At 33.0% G+C, this 24,267-nt stretch overlaps 1 protein-coding gene across 1 annotated transcript; it reads left to right on the top strand.

The window, feature by feature from the left end:
• The first annotated feature begins 1,096 nt into the window (after positions 1 to 1,096).
• LOC127129637 (endoplasmic reticulum chaperone BiP-like) lies at positions 1,097 to 24,214 on the top strand. The gene is made up of 7 exons (XM_051058789.1): positions 1,097 to 1,156; positions 1,234 to 1,323; positions 5,692 to 5,729; positions 5,861 to 6,080; positions 6,196 to 6,323; positions 23,546 to 23,687; positions 24,017 to 24,214. Exons 1-7 carry the CDS (start codon positions 1,097 to 1,099, stop codon positions 24,212 to 24,214), a joined length of 876 nt encoding a protein of 291 aa, XP_050914746.1.
• Positions 24,215 to 24,267: the final 53 nt, after the last annotated feature.

The following is a 24,267-nucleotide window of genomic DNA, read 5'->3' as shown; positions in this document are numbered from 1 at the left end:
GATATGGGTTATAAAAAACATTGTTGGATGTTTCATCGTCATGCAAATCCATGTTTGTCATATGTAGAGGTGGATTATAGACATGACTTAGAGGTAATGGCACTGGATGATCGTCATCTTCAATGTTGTTATTCAACATATGATCGACATATGTCTCAGTTTCTTCTTCTTCTTCATCAACGACGTTGACTTCTGCTTCTGCTTCTAGGTCGACTTCATCTGAGTCTTCCAATTCAAATTCATCAGATTCAGCTTGATTAGTTATCTGAGATTGTTAAGATGGTATACTTTATAAAAGAGTGATATATAACTCAATAGAGTTACAACCAGAATGTTCGTGACTAACAAACATATATTCAACATCTTCATCGTCCCGTACCTTTAGTGGGTAAAATTTACATTGACTGTTCTCGAAATAAATTGGATTTTGGTACGTGATTTGTGACACAGGACCAAATCATATACATGACTCTAGTCGTTTTTTTAAATGCAAGAAATTTGAATTTCTCTTGATCGTAAATCGGATAGTATCGGTGTTTCGAAAACAAAACATGTATACATCACACTCATATGTCTCACTGTTGCAGTGAGCATTGATAATATATCTAGGTGCAGATGACATAGTAATATTTGGGTGCAAATGAATTTGTGTTGGTTTGAGGATGACATGGGAAGACAATAAAATAAAATGTGACATGACATGCATGCAAGAGCTAGCACCATTCTATTTGGCGTCTGCATGCATTTTTTGAACATGGGCGCCAGTCCATATGGCACCTTGTATATGAAGCCCTCTAGATTCTGCATTGCATGCAAATAGCCATGCAGACTAGGGAGAAGACCATGCATGCAATTTGTTATGACCTAGGAGGTGTCAGTCCATATGGCGCTAGCTTTGAACATTTGCATGTGCACGCCAAACCAATTGGCGCTAGCTTGCATGCCCATTTTTTCATGCATGCAAACTTTTGCATGTCTCTCAATATAAATAGCCATGCAATAATCACTTCTTCATCAGCATCAATCACTTCTACACCTATAATAACCATTCTTCCATCTGCAACAACCACTCTTTCATCTGCAATACTATGACACGATGTCTTTGCTCACTGTGGGTGAATCGCATAGAGGCACAGTTGCAAACATAGAAACTTATGTAAGCGTTTACTTCTTGTATTAGTTTTCTAACACAATTTTTTTATAAAGTAACTCATTTTGTTGTTTATGTTTTAGGATGTTTCTAGGTTTCGAAATCGTGTCCACGAATTTGTTCACATGGACGCGATGATTAAATCTTATGTTGAACTCATCGGTTTTGGACATGTAAGCAAAATAATGTCTTGGTCGGTTGATACAAAATTTATTCTTGCATTATGTGAAAGATGGCATCCTAAGACACACACATTCTGGTTTCCAACCGGTGAATGTACTGTGACATTAGAAGATGTCTACATGTTATTGGGACTGCCTATCGAAGGTAAGACGGTAAATGGTAAAACCAACTATGTGAATTCAATTTGCATGGACCTCTTGGATGCTGACTTGTTAGATGATAACTCGAGAGGTCAAGGTATACTCTTTTCACGCCTTAAGGAATATTACAACAGCTTACAGTTAGATGAAAATTCTACTGAAGACGCTCGAATAATAAAAATTAGGTGTTATATTATGCTTTTAATTGGTTTATTTTTATTTCCCAAAGGTAGTGGTTCTAATATGCATGTTATGTATTTACCTTTACTAAGACATGTAGATAGAATAAGAAGTTACAGTTGGGGGTCCGATTGTTTGGCTTATCTTTATAGCACTTTGTGTAAAAAGGCACACAAAGACACATCTACATTTTCTGGATGTGCTGTTTTGCTCCAAGCACGGGGTTGGTCCAGACTACCGTCCCTAGCGCCCGTCAACCACAACCCGTTCACATTCCCGTACGCACAAAAGTAAGTTCTTAAAAATGGACTATATTTACTTACTTTACCAATTATTATCTCTAAATAATATTTTTACTTTTATGGTGCAGATGGTCGGCACGTGGTGTGAGTTACAACAGATGTCCTAGACATTGTATTACCTAGTATCGCAATCTCTTGGATCACCTTCGACCAACAGATGTATTGCCATTAACCTAATTAATTCGTAATAATTTGTTAATTTCTTCTAACAAATTTATAATCTAATATGTGTTCACATTTCAGTTCATTTCGTGTCCATATCTAAAATGGCCATGAAATCAACGAACAAGATGCAGCCGTTTGGACTACATGCACACCGATCATAAGATTCATCACTGTGGAGATGCACAATAGTGATCATGTTAAATTGCAGTTCTGTATGCTTCAACACATCCCAGATCCCCCGACAAACCTCAGAGAATGGCATCTACGAAAAGTTAACGATCAATGGAACTTTAACCCTTGGTAAAGCTTCGTTAGATCTGAGTGTCGAAAATGGAAGTGCCGCCAAGATCATGTCTTAACTGACATTATGATGCTAATCGAAGAAAAAACAAGTCGTAATTATATGGCTTGGTACAGATCGGTTGAATTTGAGTTCATCGCCGAGGATATGTACATATACGACCCATGTCAGGCAACTTACACACAAGAAGGTTCAACATCTAACCCCCAATAACATTGTCAGACCAGTTACTCACAACCCCCTATCCATCAAAATTTCCGAACCACAAACACAAAAACCTACGACCATAACATGCTAAACACCTAACCATAATACCAAGAGCATACCCTGTACCACCACCAACAAGTAGATCCTCATCAAGATACCCAACATCGCTATGCACCCAACACATCACCCTACCATAGCCTCCTTAGCCAAAACACCCAATGATCATTTAACACCAACCATTCCTCCTCCCATTATAGCCAAGAAGCCCAAACATCAAAAAACCAAAACCTGCAACAACCATATGGCTACCAAACACCACAAAAATAATTCCAACCTTTCCTCGATGCTTCATTCACACCAATGTCGCCCTTCAATCGTCTTGGTCGCCCTCCGATAACTCAAACACAACCCAACTACTCTGGCATGGTCATGAACTCAGCCATGGCGGTAGCGCTTCAATGCATACACAAGACTACGCAGATTTGGTTGAATATATTAGGCAATCTTCTGTAGTTGATGGTGATGTTTCTGGATCCTCAGATACTCAAACACCTGGGGTGAATCATCAACATGGGTTAAGGTCACGCGTTCGGGTAGCTAGGGGATGTGAGATCGGAGGCCGGTTAGATCATCCCGATCAACGACATTAGCCTTTTTGTGTAAACGCGTATTAATATTAATATCAATTGGTCTGATTTCGACTTTTATCTAAATTGTACAATATTTTTCAAAACAAAATATGAAACACACACAGGTGTCAGACCAATTGGCGCCTCATTTATAAATTAACACATAGGCGTCAATGGATTGGCAGCACTAGGTGCACTAGCCAATCCAATTGGCGCCACCTCTATATGTTTAAGAGCAGCGTCAATTGGTCTGATGCCACCTCTTTAAAGTGGGGTATTTCGGAAAATAATCTGAAAAATGAGTTATTTTGAGAATTTTTTTTAAAAAAATTGGGTTATTTGGATAAATAATTCGTGATTGATTTATAAATATTTGAATTTTTTTTAATATATTATGTCTCTAAATATAAAACTCCATTTAATAGAAAATTTATCCATAAATATAAATCTAATTTTGAATATATTTTTTATATTGACACGTGAAAAATTAAAAATAATTATATATTCTCTCGAATCTGGTATTTAAGACAATAGAAAAGTCTTATATTTATCATAAAATATAAAATATAAGATATTTGATTATATAGTTTAGTTCTTGGAATTCACTATTTAAATATAGATTCGAATTTGCGATTTTACACATAATATTGCAACATAATTATCAATTGAATTGATTTAACTTATCTTAGAATTTAAATTTCAGAAACATATGTTTCTTCTATCATATAATAACTAATATACTTATATATTTATAAAAAATTCTAAAAAAATGATAACTTTTTCCAATTTTAAACAATACTGATTTTTTCCAATTTTAAACAATACTGATCTTTTTCAATTATACATTCTAATTTATAATATTTATATCATTTCCAATTCAGTTTTTCTATATTGCATTTACAATAAAAGTAAATACACTAATTTAATAAAACTATTTGTCCCTCTTTTATTTATATATATTTAGAATATGGATGAAATAATCAATTAAATATTCACTTTAGGATAAATGAAGTGCTACTATTTTTTGTCAACCCCGTGTAAAGAATTTAGTTGCCTTTTTTCCCTTTTCTTTAATAATAATTAAAGAGAAATTACTTTTTATTGACTTATTTGAAAAATGAAAAAATTATTATTGTAGTCCACATGATATAAAGTTGATGTGACATTCAGGTCGGCAGCGGCCCCCACCCCCCACGTGTGTAACAAACACATATCATAATCACATCCTCTTTTTTTTTTGTTTTTTCTGTTGGTTACCTACATTGCTATTTTTTATTATAAAAAATGTTATGTTGAAAGTTGACTCAATATACATACTATATTTTATCATATTTATTTATTTTAATTAATTTATTCTTCATTTTAATTAAATTAACACTAACTTTACAAGGAATTACTTTTTTATACAAATATCAATGCTTTTTATTTTTTATTTGCACCTTACACTAGAGAAAAATAAAACAAATCAAAAAATATTTTTTTATTTCAGAAAACCAACTTATTTACATTATAAAAAATAACAAAGAAATATTTAATTTCTGATGGTGGCAGAAATTAAACATATGCTTATACTCATCTAGCTCAATGTATCATTCTTAATTTAATTACAATTCTGATCATTTTATTTTAATTTATTTATAAAATTGATTTTCTTATTTTAATTTTAAATATTTTTGGTCCTCCTCTAATACTTTTGTACTTAAAATTGATATATCTTTTGATCCGTTAACTTAATTTTAGATTTCAGTTTATTCTTTTATTTAATAAACTTTGTTTTAAGTCCTTTAAGTGTACTTTCGTTAGCCACTTTGTTTCTGTCCGTTAAATTTTATGAACTTCCGTTAGTTTGTGCATGTGTGGCACTCCAGTTGGACGTTTATTAGATGACATAAAATTATTATATTACTTATTGATTTAAGTTTGTAAACTTAAAAAGAATGCAACATGAAACGTTGATTATTTCATTTACACTTCGCTAGTTTTCATTTTCACTCTCTCTTCTCAAAAGAAATCCTAGAACTTGAGCGCCGAAGACGAGACCTAAAAGCTGGGTGAAACATATAATCTGATTCTTCTATTTGTACAATTTCTTCTCTATGTTTTTTTTTAAGAACAACACAACTCAATTCTTAAAGTTTCTTTGTTGATTCCTTTCTTTTAAAAACTATTTTTGCTGACTTTGTTGATTCCGTTTTCTTTCCTCTTGATTCTGTAATCATACAAAAATATTTATTTTATTTACTAAGTTTTTTAGAGCATCTCTTCATCTCGCTTTGTTGTTTACTGAATTGGGTGGAAGTATCTCTTTCTCGCTGTAGGTGGAAATGTATCTCGCTCTTTCTCTTGTTAAGAGACTCAAGGAAGAAAAGTTATTGTTGTTATTGATTTTTTTTGTATGATTTTCTGATTTTGTTTTGTTTTGTTAATGGGTTAGGATTTAGAAAAAAAAATTACGAGATATGGTTTCTTGAGGTACAATTTGTTGTTTTCTGAATGGAGATTGTTCATATTTTTTTATCTGTTTGAAATATAAATCTGTAGAAGTATAGTGAAAAAAAGAATATTAAATTTTTAGTGATTCTGTTATTTAAAATGATCTACAGTTGTGGCCATTTAAGGTTATTTCTGGCTATGATTATTGTTAATTTCAAAAATGAAGAAAAATGCTTTGCTGTAGAGGAAATTTCAGTAATGATTCTTACGAAGATGAAGGAGATAGCAGATAAATTTTTGGAATCAAAGGTTAAAGATGCAGTAATCATTATGCCTGCTTATTTCAATGATTCTCAGAGAAAAGCCACTAAAGACGCTGGTGCCATTGTCGTACTCAATGTCATTCGGATCATCAATGAACCTATTATTGTTGAAAGTTTCTTATTGATGCTAAAATCGATAAGAAAAATATAGATGATGTTGTTCTTGTTGGCGGTAGTTATAGGATTCTAAAAGTCATGCATTTATTGCAAGACTTTTTAATGGAAATGATATATGTTTGAGCATAAACCCTGATGAGGTTGTTGCTTATGGTGAAGTTGTCCAGGCTGCATTGTTGACTGACGACATAAAGTATATTATGAACTTAGTGTTGTGAGATGTTATACCATTGTCACTTGGTATCATGAGTGTATTGATTCCAAAAAATTCTACAATTCCTGTAAAGAAGAAACAAGTATAACACACATGTGAAGATGACCAACCCGGTGTCTCCATCGATGTCTTTATGAAGTTCAGATTCTTTATGCATAATTTTGAAGAATTGTTTTGTTGTTTAGCTTGATTGCATACTTCGCTATAATTATGGTATTTTGGACTTGTTTCTTTTTCTTTTTTGTTTCGTGTTTGAGATTTAAGATTGAGCTTGAAATACAGTGATAAGTTTATAAAAGTTTATTGTTAGTGATATAGAATTAAAACACTAAACTATGATAATTGTATGAAAAATGTGTATTTTGGTGACAGTTTGTAGAAGACTCTTATATAGAACCTGATTATAAAGGGCTCGTTGATCAACTTCCTGTTTGAAAATATGATGATTGGCATGAGTCCATAAGTATTTACCTTTTACGAATGTGGAAATGTTTGTAGTAAAATATTAGAAGGACAAAAGTGTTTTCCCTCAGTATTGGTTCCTTGCCGCAGAGACTGTTCTGATATAGAATATAGATAAATTAAGTTTGTTTAGTGCTTGATAAGAGTTGTTATTTAATGAGTAACACTGTTGATTATTTGAGTGAATATATAATAGATAATAAGATAATGATATATTAAAGAGTTTGAACATGTTGATATAATATTTTTTGATGGCTTATTCATTGATATAATATTTTCAACTTAAGAAATAGGTCAAGAAGATTAAAACTGATTGAGTTTACACCACCAAGTCGAAAATATCAATTCAGTCTACATCGTTGCTCTGTTTAACTCAATCAATTTCAAAGAAGGAAAGAAGACTTTAAGAAAGATCAAAATCTGTTTTGAGCCAACAATAATCATGTTTATCTTTTGTGTACATCTTTTGTAGTAGTGCTTGTGTACACTTTTGTAGTTGTGTATGTGTATATCTTATGTCACTTTGGAACATGTTTCATGTCATTTTAGTTTAATGACTTAGGTTTGAATCAAAGAATGTAACAAAATTCTACTTTAATGCCATTAAATTTAAGATTATGTTGATATGAAATTATGGTATGTTAAATAACATTTGATAAAATGTTATAAAATTCTATTCTGATCACTTTAATTATAATGTTATTATTGTCAAAGTCTAATCCTTACCTAACTATAAGGTTTCAATTTAGTCCCTTAACGAAATTGCTAACTCATTATTTTAATTTTTGTCATTTTGTCATGTCACGTCATCTCAACTTAACGTTTTTGCTCAACATTTATATAAATGATTAATTTGGCTAACAGAATTATTTTTAAGAGACTAAAATGTAACGTTTATTAAATAAGGGACTAAAGTGAAATATGAAATTAAGTTAAGGGGCTTCTAGACTAATTAAACCTAAAATTAACGATGTTTTCAATTTTTAAATGATAAGTTTCTTGTAAAATATAACAAATTATCATATATAAGTTTATTGTGAAATTTTATAGATAAAAATATAAATTAAAAAACGAATATACCATCAATTTTTTATGAAAAAAATATGAAAGAGATATCAAAACTATTTGAATTTTAAATAAGAGAACTAATTTCCTAAAAAAAAATTAAAATAAAAAAATTAATTTCGTAAATCAAATAAAATTAAAGGATCATAACTATTATTTAGCCTAATTTTTATAAATATTACAATTTTAATGGAGAAGCCAAAAATCCAAGCACAAACTAACCAAATGAATGACTAAAGGCTATCACATGAATCTTTTTCTAAGCATGAATAGGCCAATAAATAGTTGCACATGATAACAATATTATTAGACAAAGCACTTGAGAACAAGTGGCCGTTTATCAATTAATTGGTTTATTTAAAAATAATAATGTCATCCTTTTTTTTTGTCTTTTTTTAATTAAAAAATTAGTACTTTCTCTACCTAACCATCACAATCAAATTTAAGGAAAAATTGTCTCAACAAGAGAGAGTCATTTTCAATATAGGTTTAATTTTAAAAAAATTATAACTGAAATTCTTATTATACTATGCAATAGTTTTAAATTATTTATTTTGATTTTATATATTATGATAATAAAAATACACCAATATTCATCTTTTAGTATATGATGTTTTTGAAGAAAAAAATCGTATTCATTTTAATTGTTGAGGTTGGTTGAAAATATATATATTGAAGAAGTACACACCACTTAGTTTTATAAAGAAAGAGGGAGTCCAAAATTATGTAAAATATTAAGTTCTTCATTACAAACCGCACTAGTCAAAAGCACTTTAAGTTTATATTTGACTTTCTTTGTTCTTTTGTACTCTTGTATTAGAGTGTTGTAAGATATAGTTAAATATTTATTTTGGAGAGCATGAGTGTACTGAGGTGGGAGCTTAAGATAGTTGAGGGTACATTATGTGTTTTAATAATTTTTCTATAGTGTTATTCTCTGGTTGTCATTTGACAATGATCGTGATTTTTTCTTCGATTTTTGGAGTTTCTACGTTAAATCCATGTGTTGTTTTTGTGTTCATTTTTTGTCTATGTATTTGTTTTTTTTCAACAATTGATATCAAAGTTTTTGGTTCGATCTGAGGATATAAGTTCTTAGTATGCTCTGTGGTTGCAACTTTGTCTGATCTTCCACGTCAGAAAAGAAGGGTAATGTTGTGACTGTGTTCTTTTATTTTCTCAATATTGATTTTTTCCAACAACTATTATCAGAGCCTTTGTTTCGATTCGGAGATATGAGTTTTTAGTATGCTCTGTGGTTGCAACTTTGTCTGATCTTCCACATAAAAAAATAAATTTTATACTCTCTGTTGTTTTGGGGGGAAATTTGCTACAGAAAAGACTTTTGCTGCAATGTCAAGTTTTTAAAGTGCATGGAAGATTTACTTAGAGAAATTTGATGGAAGAATCAATTTTGGCTTGTGAAATATTCAAGTTAATGATGTTTTGATACAATTAGGATTACACAAGAAGTTGAAAGGAAATATTTCTAACATGGACAACGAGAAGTGGTAAGAATTAGATTTGAGAGCTTCGAGTATAATCTACGTGTCGTTGGCTAAGAATATTCTTGTGAATGTTCTAAGTATGTCGTCAACAAAAGAGTTTTGAGAAAAACTTGAAGGTTTATATCAAGGAAAGAGTATTATCATATCAGTTGTTGTTGAAGGAGCAGTTTCATAGCTTGCGTATGGATGAACATACAAAAGTATCTGATCATCTAAGTGTTCTCAATGGTATTTTTTCTGAATTAGAAACTATTGGAGTCAAGATTGATGATGAAAATAAAGCTTTAAGACTCAAATGGTCTCTTCCATCTTCATATGAGCATATTAGACCTGTTTTGATATATGAGAAGAAAACTTTAAGTTTTAATAAGTTGCTAGTAAAATTAGTTCTAAAGAAAGAAGATCGAAGGGTGGGGATAATACTTTATCAAACTAAATATTGGTTGCTAGAGAAAGGTCTTATGTGAAGAAAAATAATGAAATGATTATGAGATGTTGGAAATGTGGAAAGATTAAGCATGCAAAGTATAAGTGTCTTGAGGGGGAAGCGTCAGAGAAGGGCTCTGAGTCAAATACTAACAATGTCTTCCTCGCTATGGAAGAGAGTGATCTTCTCTGAAAATTGTGAAGTGTGTCCTCATGATATTTCCGATGTCATGGAAAAGGACGAGTTATTACTAGCGGATTAACACATGGGCATTAATGCAAAGTGTGTTGTGAGATTACGTTGATGGTTGAAGTACTTCCTACCAACATGAAAGTTGCACACTAAATTTTCAATCTATTTTCGACATGTGAAAATTCTTAAATTGGTTTACCTTTAAGTGAAGTATACTCTTCTTTATGTTGAGTAAGATAATTTTTTTAAACTGTCAGTGAAGACGATGTGAAAATTCTTGGAGTGACACAACTTCAAGTGACTATACTCTTTATGATGGAGTATAATTGTTGGTGAAGACAATGAAAGTGGTGTCTTGTTTTTAATCAAGGTGGAGATTATTGGGATTGGTTGAAAATATACATGTTGAAGAAGTCTCACATCACTTAGTTTTGTAAAGGAAGAGGGAGTCCAAGATTATATAAAGGATTCAAGTTCTTCATTACAAATCACATCAGTCAAAAATACTTTAAGCTTGTATTTGACTTTCTATGTTCTCTTATACTCTTGCATTAGAGTATTCTGACATGTAGTTAAATATTTATTTTGGAGGGTATAAGTGTACTGGGGGATCTAAGGTAGTTGAGAGTATATTATGTGTTGTAACAATTTTCACATAGTGTTATTCTCTAGTTGTCATTTGACAACGACCGTGTCTTTTTCTTCGATTTTAGAGTTTTCACATTAAATTATTGTGTTGTTATTGTGTTCATCGTTTTCTTTATGCATTTGTTTTTTCTTAACATTAATTAGAGTAATTTTAAATATACGATTGTTTTAATTATTATTGTATTAATATACTTTTAATAAGGGATGACAATGGGTATGATATGGGTAGGGTATTTTAGTACATGTTCTCATACTCGTGGTTAAAAAAAAAATTCCGTACCCAAGCTCATTCCCTCGTGAACATCATCATTTGTACCTACGTACCTGTACTCTATATCTACCTATATTAAAACGCATACAAATTTAATAATGATATATTTAATAAAATTGATAAATTAATGTAAATAATAATAATAATAATAATAATAATAATAATAATATAAAAATATATATTATGTGAATATTGACGGGGTGAGTATTAAGGTGCCACTTATTTTTATGAATAATTATCCAAATACATGCTTGTATTCATTTAGTAAATTTTTAATTTAGTTGTTATAGGTAATTCTTACTAGTACTAATTCGAGATGAGTTCATTGTCATTCCTATTCATAATCTCTATTTCTTTTACAATCAATAATAAAAATAAATTTTAAGATAAATACTATCTATTTTAAGCATAAATTTATATAAAAATGTAATCAAGTACACTAAATTCTATATTAATACCAATTTTTATGTTTCTAAGGTAAAATTATTTATTTAGAAATGAAAGTAATAGTTGATAAAAATTTAATTTGAATAATTATTTACAGAATTTATTTTAAATATTTTATTATTTTATTAAAATTTTGAATATAACAAAATTTAAAAAATTATTTTATTTTGAAGTTATTTTAAATAATTATTTATAAAAATTAGTTTTAAGATATATTTTTAAAAAAAAAATTGTAATCTCGACTATATTTTGATATTCAATATATATGTTTATATTCTGAGATGTTAAAATTAATTTTTCAATTAAAATAAATAAATATAAAAAAGTTATAATATTTTAAAAAACAATTTTATAAAATCTATTTATAAAAATACAACATAAAAATCTATTTTTAAAATTTAAGATAAATTATTGTCTAAGTCTACAGAATAATGGATACTGTTCATTTATGTCATAGAAACATAAATTAAAAAATTAAATAAAAAATATTATCTGAAAATTGTGAATTAATTTTAATAAAAATATAAAATTATTTTTTTAATTATTTTTTCAAATATAAATTTATAACTTGTATCTATAGGACGCGTTAGTAATTACCCATAAATAATTTATATATTTTTTCTGATACGCAATTCAGTTAATGGCAGACAGGTGCCACCAAATAATCTAATAACTGGAGGATGCTACAGTAACTTGAAGCAGCATACGACAGCGATAAAGTCGGGTTTTATTGTATGGTCATGTGCCATTGCCTTTAATCCTATCTTTTCTCTAAATTTGGATTAACAAAATTTATAATCACATTAATTCGTCTCACGTACACTACTTTCTTATTATATTATTAAGAAAAAAATATTTTTTAAATTTATTAAAAAATTAATATATCTGAACTATAAAAAAAATGTTTTTAAAATTTATTCAATAATTAATATATCTAATTTATATTTTGTCCAAATATATTATTTATTTAATAAATTTTAAAAATTAATATTTTTCTAATAAATAAAATAGGAGATAGTATTAAATATAAGAGAGAATATTAATTAATTAAGCTAGATCCTTTGCGGTTAAGCTAACTAACCGTCCATTCCTTTCATCACGTGTGCCAGGCTGCTAGCTACTCAACTTTCCTTTTCTCCTTTTCTATTTTATTTTTTATTTTCCAGCGCTACATTTGCATTGCCGACTTATCAAGCCAATTTCACTCGCATGTAAATATGGATTCATTGTTTTTATACGAGGTGTTAAATAGCAAACTTCAAATCAAAACTCATTTAAATAAACCATAAATCAATTCAACAAATGTAAAAAATTAAAAAAAAAACATAAACATTAAATGCTATTTTATGAAATTGTTTGAATTTTAAGTTAATTTTTAAAAATCAATTGAAATCAAACTAAATGATATATGTATATTTCAATATTTTTTTATTTTTATTATTATTATGTATGTTATATTGTATTAATTTATTTTTTATTGATACTTACTTTTCAAATACTACTTTCTCTATTTTTTTTATTATAAATAATTTTACATTAACTTCAATCTTCACTTTTGCTTTCGTTTCTTCACCATTTTCTTCTCCACTCTCCTCTTTCCTTTTCTCTTCTATATTTTCAGTTTCGCTTGGTGCACTTTCACTTGGAAACCATCCCCTTTGGATAAAATGGTCTACTCTCATGTCACTAGATCTGTGAAATGATTTCCTCTTGAGTAGGCGTTTTATGGTCTTAGGAGGTTGGATCATGTATGTGCATTTGTAGCTTGTTTATGAAATCATTCAAGAAAGCATGACTCTATGGCATGCATCATTTACATTCCAACTATGTGTAAAACAAACGTGTTAATTATAATCCATAGCATCAAAGTGTGGTACTCCATGTTGATGTCCTAGATATGCAACAGTAGGTGCATCAAGTGGACGAGGTGCTCCATGGCTCCCTCATGTTGATTTGCAATATCGGCGGACGAAGTCTTCATTTAGGTCCTGGCTAATGCGAAGATGATAATGAGTTGGAATGTCTACTTGATGTTTTCTACATAGTTCCATAATTAACCCTAGGAAAGATAGAGGAGGCTTGGCTTTGGATTAACTTTATCCAAAATCTTATTTAAAATAATTTGTGTTATGTCCACTTCTTTAAAGGTTAATATGTGTCGCATTACGCGAAAAACCGGCGGGAAAAGAAGAAACAACAGAGCCGCCACCGTGCGTTATTTATCCCAAAAGAGGGAAAGGAAACGCTCAGAGTAAACCTAGGAAAGAACATGGTCTCGCGACCAAAGAGAATGGGTTCGGGAGTCGGTTATGCGAAGGGAAGGTATTAGCACCCCTACGCATCCGTCGTACTCGACGGGATCCACGCACAAAAGGAAGGAAAATGGTTGCTAAAACGCTGCTCAAACTCACACACACTGGCTGAAAGAGACACAAGAAAACAGACAAGACCGACTCGACAGGACATCGTATCCTGGGCCTACTTAGTCTATCAGGCATAGACATCAGAGTCGAAGTAGTCGGACTGGGGAGAGACACATGCTCGCTAGGATGTCGCATCCTATGCATACGTATCTCCTTGGACGAAGGAGAATCAGAGCATTCGTAGCTCGGCTGACACGCACACAAACAAACACAGGCAAGGCAAACGTGGAGCCTGAATGCCAATTACTGGACTTACATCAGCATCCGAACCAAAACACACCCACACCGGAACCCGAATGCCACTCGATGGACTTACATCAGCTTCCAAGCACACAACAACACAACATTTTAATAGGGAGTCGGGGACTCGAGCCTATAACTGTCAAGCACACACTCAAACAAACAGACAACAAATTGCTAAGGAGTCAGGCACTCGAGCCTAGCAACCGTCAAACAACACATACAAAAAGAAAAAAAGGCGCCCGGAGAGATCAGCTCATCTCCTGCCTACGTACCTCATCTGGTATGAGGATCAGGGCGACGTAGTTCCCCTACGCAGGGAAAAAAGGACTAGCCTAACCAGATAACAGAGGGAGACACAACTCTAGGGAGACTACGACTCGAGCCTAGATGTTGTCATGCAAAGTCGTCCCTAAGTTAAGGTTTCTAGCTAACTTGCACAGGAAGCAAGCCTATCCTAAACATGACTCGCACAGGAAGCAAGCCACACCTAACCTAACTTGCACAGGAAGCAAGGGTCTCGATTGCAACTAGGGCAAGAGAAAGGGGAGGTCTCAATCGCAACGAGGGCGAGAGAAAAGAATTAGTGTTAGTTGTTAGTCAAACTCGACAAGACATCGCGTCTTGTGCCTACGTATCTCATCTGAACATGAGAATCAGAGTTGCCGTAGTTCGGCTACGGAGGGACAAAGGTCTCGATTGCAACTAGGGCAAGAGAAAGGGAAAGTCTCGATCGCAACGAGGGCGAGAGAAAGGATCGCAACGAGGGCGAAAACAAACAAGGATTAGTTGTTAGTCAAACTCGACAAGACATCGCATCTCGTGCCTACGTATCTCATCTGAACATGAGAATCAGAGTTGCCGTAGTTCGGCTGAACTATTACTGTTGGTTTGTGTTTTTTAAGTGGACAACGTCACTGCACAATCTACCTGATGCTCGACCTTTGGAGACTTACTCACCTGTAGTAGAAGGAGTTAACGTATCCTTAAGAGGGGATGATGTTTGTTTGTGTTTTAGGAAAGCTCAAGCAAGAAAGGAAGTCCTATACGAAGGAACCGTGCTACCTTAATTGACATGCAAACGAGACTACGCGGAGTCTAACAAACCTAGGGGATACAATCACACCACACAAGCACACACAAGCACATACGGCATAAAATAAACACACCAACAAGGGGCTCAAACATCAAGGTTAGGTTTTAGTCGAGGGGTCATGTCAACCTCAACAAACAAACCTCTGGAACTGGGTAGATGTTGCTCTTAACCTTGCCATTGAGGGGCTAAGGTGAAGCAGATGAAAGATGAGTGAAGATGAGACTTCACAGCTTCTATCCCTGGCCTGGGAGAGCTTAAGACAAGAATGTGTGGGTTCAGAAGGTGGGAACCCTTCTACACATTTGATACTGACTCAACTGTACAATTGTACAAGATCTTGGGTTTGTATCTGCAATGCATCAACACAGTGGTGTGAGCAAAGCAGATGACACACAGAATAGCAGGGGATAGGTTGCATATCCCTTGGGTTCTGCCAATTGCCTCTTCACTTAGGAGGTCTTTGACTATGTACAGGACAAATTAAACATACACAAACATTGCCTCTTAAGGAGGACTTCAGACAGTTGCCTGGCCAAGTAACAGGCCAGGTCTTCCAGACTACATGAAGATTAAGGGATATACCTCAAAGCAAGTTGCTATTAAAGCAAAGCAAAGCAAGTTAAAAGAACTAAGCAACTAATGGTACCTGAAATAGTCAAACAGATCAGTACACAACTCACAAGTTAAAGCAAAGGAAATAGGAATCAACAGTCAAATCAGACAATCAAATATGCAAAGCACAAGACTCAAATCATATGAGTCAAGCCGCCTACAAAACCAAGAGGTTAGCTCAATGATATTCAAGTAAGCTCAATCAAAAGAAATGGTCTCATTGGAGCATTTGTTGGTCAACCTGAAAACACAAGCTCAAAAGTGAGTAACAGAACCACTAGGACAAGCCTAGGGTCAAAAGAGAATGAAAAAGTCAAAACAGCAAAGGGCAAGCATTCAAAATCATGTTTAATCAATCAAGAAACAATCCCAATTGGGTTCATGTTCATATCATGCATCATCATCATTCACAAGCAAAAGAAGTCAAAGCATGGCAAGGGAGAGCTCAAAGAAGTCAACAGAATGACTTGCATCAAAAGTCAACTCAAACATTTTCAAAAATCACCAAATAAATCATGATCAATCCTAACACCTAGCATGGTAAACATGTAAAATTTCATCACATTTGGACAAGTGGAAGGCAGTCAATGAAAATCATAAAGTCAAAGCAAATTTGAACATGCTCAATGAAGTCAACAGCAAGACTTAGCTCAAAACCAAACATAATCAATTCCAAAAATCACCAAATAATTCATGCTCAATCACAATCCATAACATGACATGCATATAAAATTTCAGCTCAATTGGATCATGGGAAGGTGGTCAATTAAAATCAGAAAGTCAAAACAATTTCAATCATGCTCAAAGAAGTCAAACAAACCTGTATCAACTTCAAAAAATCATAACTCAATGACAACAGATGAGAAATGAATGGGATCAACACCATGGCAAAGCTTAAGATGTCTAGTATGCACATGTAAAAATTCATGATCATCCAATAAAGTATGAGAATTTACCAAATGGAATGGCAACATGTATCACACAAAGTCAACATTTGACTAGACAGGGGAGAACAATCTCAAACAAATAGGAAATGGCACAATTAATTCTAGGAAAAATCACATGTGAACTAGACACATAAGAGAAGGTTCATGCAAAAATTGAGGTCAATTGGAAGTCAATAGGCATGGATACAAAAATCAGGGAATTGCACATCCATGGTGTGACACAAGTTGTCACACCCTACTTCAAAAAATCACAACTCTCAAACCACATAGGATAAAATCATGATATTTACATCAAAATAAACATGGATGAGTGTAGATTAAGCACAAAAAATTTCAGATCAAATGGATGTATCATCACAATTTCACAATGGTTTTGGCAAAAGGTACAATATTTGGTCACATTCTACAAACCCTAATGCCATTTAAAATCCAGCCACCCAAAAAATCATTAAAAATCATGATAAAAAAGTAGACATTCATGTGAATATGATGCAAAATTTTCATGAAATTTGGATCAAAAATGATTGAATTATGAATTTTGTAAGTTGTGTAACCAAAATGAAATAATTATTGAAATTAAATGAATTAATTTGGAATAATTAAATGAGAATGGCACGGATGTAATATTGGACTTCACTAATTCAAACGGCAGCGTTTTGGCCACGGGAATGAAATAACGCTATTGGCTAGCATGGATGAACAGGAAACATGCACACGTGAATAGTGGATTTCTGGGCATGGCTATGAAGAAATTAGGGTTTCTGGGCAAACAGCAACAATACTCATCACCTCCAAATCGAGCTTGGTTCAAAATTTCCAGAAACTAAAATTGAATACACACAAATGTTCATCTAAGCATGGCAAGCATGAATCCAGCAATGATTTCCATTAAAACACAACAATAAACATGAATCGAGCAAGAATCACAAACAACATCCAACCTCATTTCAGCATAACTTGAGCAATAGTCAACCATTTCAAAAAAAAAACACATCATGAAGCTCAGCATGGAGAGATCTACACTAAGCATGTATCGATTTGGTGAAATAATGAAGTCGAGTTCTTACCAGTTCTGAAGAGCGGATGAAGATTCAGGTGTTATTTGGATGTTATGAGCTCAAACAGATGCAGCCTTGTGCTCCCAATGATGAATAGTGAAGATGCTTAGCTCGAAGATGCTTGAAGATACCTTAATCCAGATCTGCCATGGAAGTCGTGTTGGAATAACAGTCGGGCAAAAGCTCCTTCCAGTTGGAGAAAGATGGTGGCAACGTGTTCACAAGGTTGCTTGAATGATGGAACAACCCTAGCCAGGTCGTGGTCTTTTGAGAATTTGGCAGATTTTTGGAAAATGGTCAAAATGAGGTTTTAGAGAATGAATGTATTTTTCTGAGTTTGGAGGCAGCTAGGGTTCACAATTCTGCAGCAAATGTGATTTATATGGTCTGTTTAGGCTTTGCTAATTGAATGTTAACCATGTTTAACTCAAATCAACCAAATTGCTCACTTTGCTAATTTCCAACAAGTGGTAAGGAGGGTGTGTAATTCTGCCCGAATTGGGCCTTGTGCAAGCTTCAAATGACATCTTAAATCAATCCCAAATGGCCACTATGACAGAAATTGCTTAATTCAAAACTTCAAATTTCCACTTCACTTGAAATTCAACCATGCTAGGTTCAAAAATGCCATTTTGATTGGCAATGTTTTGGCACATGAAATTTATATTTTTGGAAAGAGGGGGTAAAATGTGGTTTGTAGGAAAAAACCCCACCAAAATTGGCCAAATGGTTTGAGAGATATGGCCTTTTGAAGTTCAAGATTTTACGAAAATGATTTGATCATATCTTGACAACCATGCATGGGAATTGAGAGTTCTTGGACTTTTTGGAAATGGGAGAACAATATCTTCAACTTTCATGTTGGGCAAAAATTCATTTGAAGCTTGTATCATGATGTAAGTTTGGGATCAAGAAGCTTCCATTTTTGGCAGTTAAAATTACAGGTCCAGTTTCTATTTTTGGAAATTTTCTGATTGGCTTCAAATTCTTCAATGATATTGTTTGCCATGATATATGAGGCCTATTGGGACATGAATAAGCTCTCTCAAACCAAATCCATCCATCAAAACCATAAAATCAACCACAGTTGACCAAGTTTGACTTTTCTAGGGTTTCTGACTGATTGTGCATGAACTGATGACCTCTGAGCATCCAATCTTTGACCTAAACACTTCAAATGGACCCCCAAGTCATGTGAACATGTTGGACCAACCCTAGGGCCTTGGCTCCTTGAGAAACACACTTGCTTGCTTGATTGACTGATCTCCTGATCAGTTTGACCTAATTCTCTTGATTGGCTTGCACTTGAGGCAAAAGGGACAATGCAATGCTATGCAGTGGACCATGATATGCTATGACCTAATATGAAAATGTATGTACAATGATAGGTGCAAATTTGAGGTGCTACAATATGTACCAGATAAGTTGGTCCATGTGTAATATTGTCGAAGAAGTGTGGCTTTTAAGTGTAATATTATGCAGGATGAAGGTCGTCCACATTTGAGCCCCAATGGTGAACTTGGTCCGCTTGAAGCAGTTAAGTCTTCCATCTCTTCCTAACTCATAAGTTTTACCCTCAATGCATAACTCATCTACAATACTCTCACAGTCTCAGTTTCCTCTTGCTACCTCTTTATAAAAAGGATCCAATTCATCATGGTTTTCCATGTATGGGTCTTCTAGATACTCATTTATGGCATCCCGATTGAACGAGATTATCTGGCCCCTTACCTAAGAGAGTATGGTTTGCAGAGTGCTATTAGTAGGTTTAAAGTACACACTAATATGCCTTTTTATGTTGATCATAGGCCTTTTTGATGTCATCTGCAACATTCATCGACAAAGTACACATTGAAAAATTATTAGATAAGCTTGTGATGCAGATGAAATTTCAGTCAGTCAGTTTCTAACCACCTATGATTTTGTCACATGAAATCATTTGTAATACTTGAACACTAGGTATTTGATCATGAATTTGGATAAAATATATCAAAACTTAGTTTTTTTAGCATCTTTGGACAACATAACCACTCAACATCAATCATCAATTTCTACCCTAATATGAACGTGGTTCCTTTCTTAATCCTTAATGGAATTAGTTGATGTTATCTAGCATGGATAAAACCACTAGTTTTAAAGAATCAAAACACCACACACACCACTACTACAATACACATTTAACCTTAGACGTGAAGTTGATTTGACATCGATTACAGAGGTAGGGTAACAAAGGGAGTCATGAAAACTCTCAATTATACCCATCGATTTTAGAATAACCGAGTGGATAGTTGAAATGATCATTGGTTCGATCCTCGTCAATAGTTTTTTTATATTTTCAAAAACTCGTGCTACATACCTCTCGATTTATGGCCAAAACCGAATGGAAATATAAATTCTTTTTTTTAAATACTCATTACATTGTTTACACGGAATATTAATAAATTAATTTGTTTACAAACTACATTATTTACACAAAATATTACATTGTTTACACATAATATTAAAGTAAAAATATATAACAAACTTTAAATATGGTTCCTCGTCATCGCTATCGGTGAAGAACAAATATTTAATATCTCAGGGAATAACAAATGTTGGATGAAATATATTCTCTATGGCTTTTGCATTAATTTGTTTTTTATATAAAACAAAAAAAGGTTAGATAAATAACATAAATATTTTGTTATATGATTATTTAAGAACACAAACCTTGAACCCAGATAATTTTCCGCTCTTGTAATCAATCCTAGATATCTTTTCCCAAAAAAATAAATGCTTCTTTGAGTTTCAAAGTTTTCATGTCAAATATTTTATTTTCAATTTTTAATATTCAGAATGCTTTTATAATGTCTTTTAGGTTTCACGCGGATCACTAATGACAGTGTCTTTAGCATTGATACGCATTAAATGGACGACAAAAATTTGTTTAAGTACAATGAAAAATCTCAATAAACACGCTTATATTTTCCCTCAGTTATTACTCAAACCGAGGTAAAATGTGTTTATTTTTAAATAGAAAATACAATAAAACATGTTTCATCCCAAACGCCACATACCTCTCAATTTTTGTAAAAAATTGAGGGGAGTAAGTTTTTTCTTTTAAATTACATTGTTTACACAAAATATTAAAATTAATTGTATAAACAAATTTAAATTTTGATAATGGATTCTTGGAGAACAACAAATCTTTTCAAGTTATTCCTGGAGATCAACAAATATTTGTTCAAAGATTTCATTATCCTTAACAAATGTTTCATGGCAAATGCTTTCACAAGAAAGAGAACAAGATACATGTGCTTGCAATTTACATCATGTTTAGAAATAAAGTTCTCAATGTTGTCAACCGAGGAAAGTAATACATTATGGAGTGATTTCTTTGATTGACAACATAGGAAGCTAATTCCAAAAATACAACAACAACATGAACACCATTATGTTGGGATGGATTTCAAGAGCATTAAAAAATGTTTTGTTCAAGATAGAAGAACATTGAATTTTTTTTTGTCTTGCAATTCATCCCAAATTGTGACACGTTCAAGTTTGGATCGGCTACACATAAGTTGGGTTTAGGGTAAAATCTGATTAACAAATTGTTAGTTGGGATTTTCGTCAGCGTAAAAAATCTCAGCATATTGAGAAGACTTGGAAAAAGTTGAGGTCTCAAGATGAGAGGTAAAGATTGAGGTCTTAGTATTTTTCTGATAAGAGATACTTCATCCAACATTTTTGACGACAACATTGCTCATGTTTTCGACGCCAACATAACACATCGACCAATAGTGGTTTGGCGCGAAGAAGCGTCAGTTTAAAGCGAGTAACTTCTTCTCAGTTTTATCCAAAGGGACACGTGGATGACACTTCATAAGCGAAAAGTATGCAAGAATCTACGTGGAGAATGCTGAGGAGAAGAACATTATGAAACAGTTATTTTACACTTGTATAAATAGGAGTTATAGTACTAGGATTCAGGGTGCTCTCTTGATTTCACTATAAAACTAAAAAAAATCAAAGTACCCAGTGTAAAGAAAATGAATTTCACTGAGCAAAATGTATGAATTCTGAAACACCATTTCTTTTCAAATGCAAATTTTTCTACTTCATTTTATCTTGGAAAATCTGCTTTCATTCTATTATTAATTTTATTGTCATTTTATATTCACTTTTACAAAGTTTTCCTTTAGCATTGTTGAAATCACTTACATTTCCAAAAAATCTACTTTTTACATTACTTTTTCTCAAAGATTTTGACCAAGTCGAAATCCTTCACTTTTCTACACAAAACTATAAAAAAAACCTTTAACACTATGTCCTATGATTATCTGGTCGATCCTGTAAGTAACCTTAAAAGAGTTGATTACCAAATTTCACTGTAAACAAATTGGCACGCCCAATGGACATGTGCTATTTTATTTTATCTTTTATAGATATTATAGTTTACTTTTATAAAAGTGTTTTACGTACATGAATTATTCTGAATATTTTATATGCGTTTAAGAAGTGAAAAATATCTACCAAAAATGACGCGTCCTTCTATGGATAACCTTAATTGACAGAACAATCCTCAAAATATAGTAGAACAACCAGTCAGATCAACAGTTGAAGAGGAAGTTATTTCAATGCCTGTTAGAATAACTTCTTTGGTGGTATCGTCAGCATCGGTTGCACCAATACCATCGCAGGGGATAACACCCCCACCGCATCCAGGGAATTCCGTTTTCAACCCTGTAGTAGCAAGACCTTTGTTTGGTTTTTCAATGCAAATGAATAATAGGGATTATCCTTATGGCATGCCAATGTCGATGATGGTTGTCATTCACACTAACATGTCGACATATAGCGATAATGCAGTGGCCACTAGGCCATCATATAATCCCCATAATGCCTCTGTTTTGACCATAAACAATATGGTTCGACTAGAAGGGATAAGTTATATCCCTCAAGTAGAGCTATCTTTAAATACAACGTCTATGATGGCTATGAGGCGACATATGGATGAAAACAACTTAGAAATGGTTAACTTTGACCTAGAAAATAGGAACTATATTTAGTCCTTTAATTACGAATACAAACCAAACCTATGAGTTGTTGGTTAATCAAATTGGTTGAATGGCCGACTTTTTTGGCACGCCTCAAGTTCAAGCTTGACCAACCCTCGGGTATCAAACATTAGGCAAGTCAAGACGCCTGAAAATGGGATGACCCAAGTAAAGTTAGGCCAACATCAAGGTTTTCGATCACCAGAACCTACCCCATATAGGGAGGACAAAGAGTATATAGGTCAGCATAATGCTAGGCCTGTAATGGTCTAGAGAAATCATGATGCTGACCAAATTCTTTGACATGTCCAACAAAACAACTTTGGGGGAAATAACAACATATCTAATGTGGTTGAACAAATTTTGGCCCAGAATGGCCTTAATGTGAGACTCCATATACCAAATTTTGTATCCCTTTTGTCTGAATACGTTGACAGACATAATTTCCCAGGGGTTAGAAAGTCTCTAAGTTTATCAAGTTCATTGGTGACACTAGTGAATCTACGGTCGAACATGTCGCTAGGTATCAAAATGAGGCTGGCGATATAGTAAACAATGAGAATTTGAAAATGAAGTATTTTCCAAATTCTCTAACAAAAAATGCCTTTATTTGGTTCACCACACTTCCTTCACACTCTGTACAAACTTGAAGTTAATTGGAGAGATTGTTCCATGGAAAAATTTACACGGCCCATTCGAAGATAAGCCTTAAGGATTTGGCTAGTGTTAGGAAAAAAGTTCCTGAGTTAATTGATGATTATTTGAACAGGTTCAGACTTATTAAAGCATGGTGTTTTACACAAGTCCCTGAACACGAGTTAGTTGAAATGGCTGCAGATGGCCTAGATTATTCCATTAGGAAGAAACTAGACATTCAATACCTTAGGGACATGGCACAATTGGCAGATAGGGTTCACCAGGTCGAATGCTTGAAAGCTAAAAAAGTCAGAATGAATAAGTACCATAAAAAGAAAAGGTCACATATGTAGAGACAGATGAATATCTCTCAGATTTAGGCGATGAGTATGTTGAAGAGAGTAAGGTCAATGTTTCTGAACTTAAGCCACGATCTGCCTATGTATGTATATTTGATTTATTTGTTACTGATGGGGGGATTATAGTGCCTTAGGGCCTTAAAAATCCTCCACTAGAAAAAAGAAAAAAGAGAGTTTTTTGCAAGTACCATAATTTTTTGAATTATAAAACTTTTCAATGTGTTCTTTTCAGGTATTTGATGTAGAAGACATTGAAGGAAGGAAGATTGCAATTTGGCGAGAAGCCAAAAGCGTCAATGCAAGTGGATGTTGATTCATTTCAAACTAAAGAGAATCACTATACTGAACCTGTCGAGATCCTCATGATGGAAGCTACTGATGGCTTCGACATGGATGTCGAGAAAGTGGAGCAGATTCCTTCAATTGCTGATGTAGAAATATAACTGGTGTATCCTCTAGTTGAAGAGGGACTAATTGACTTCTTGGAGAACTGTAA

The sequence above is a fragment of the Lathyrus oleraceus genome, chromosome 3 (genome assembly GCF_024323335.1).
Source record: "Lathyrus oleraceus cultivar Zhongwan6 chromosome 3, CAAS_Psat_ZW6_1.0, whole genome shotgun sequence".
NCBI classification, from domain to species: Eukaryota; Viridiplantae; Streptophyta; class Magnoliopsida; order Fabales; family Fabaceae; genus Lathyrus; species Lathyrus oleraceus.
Note: the sequence above shows the minus strand (reverse complement) of the source record. Positions and strands in the feature narration are given on the sequence as shown.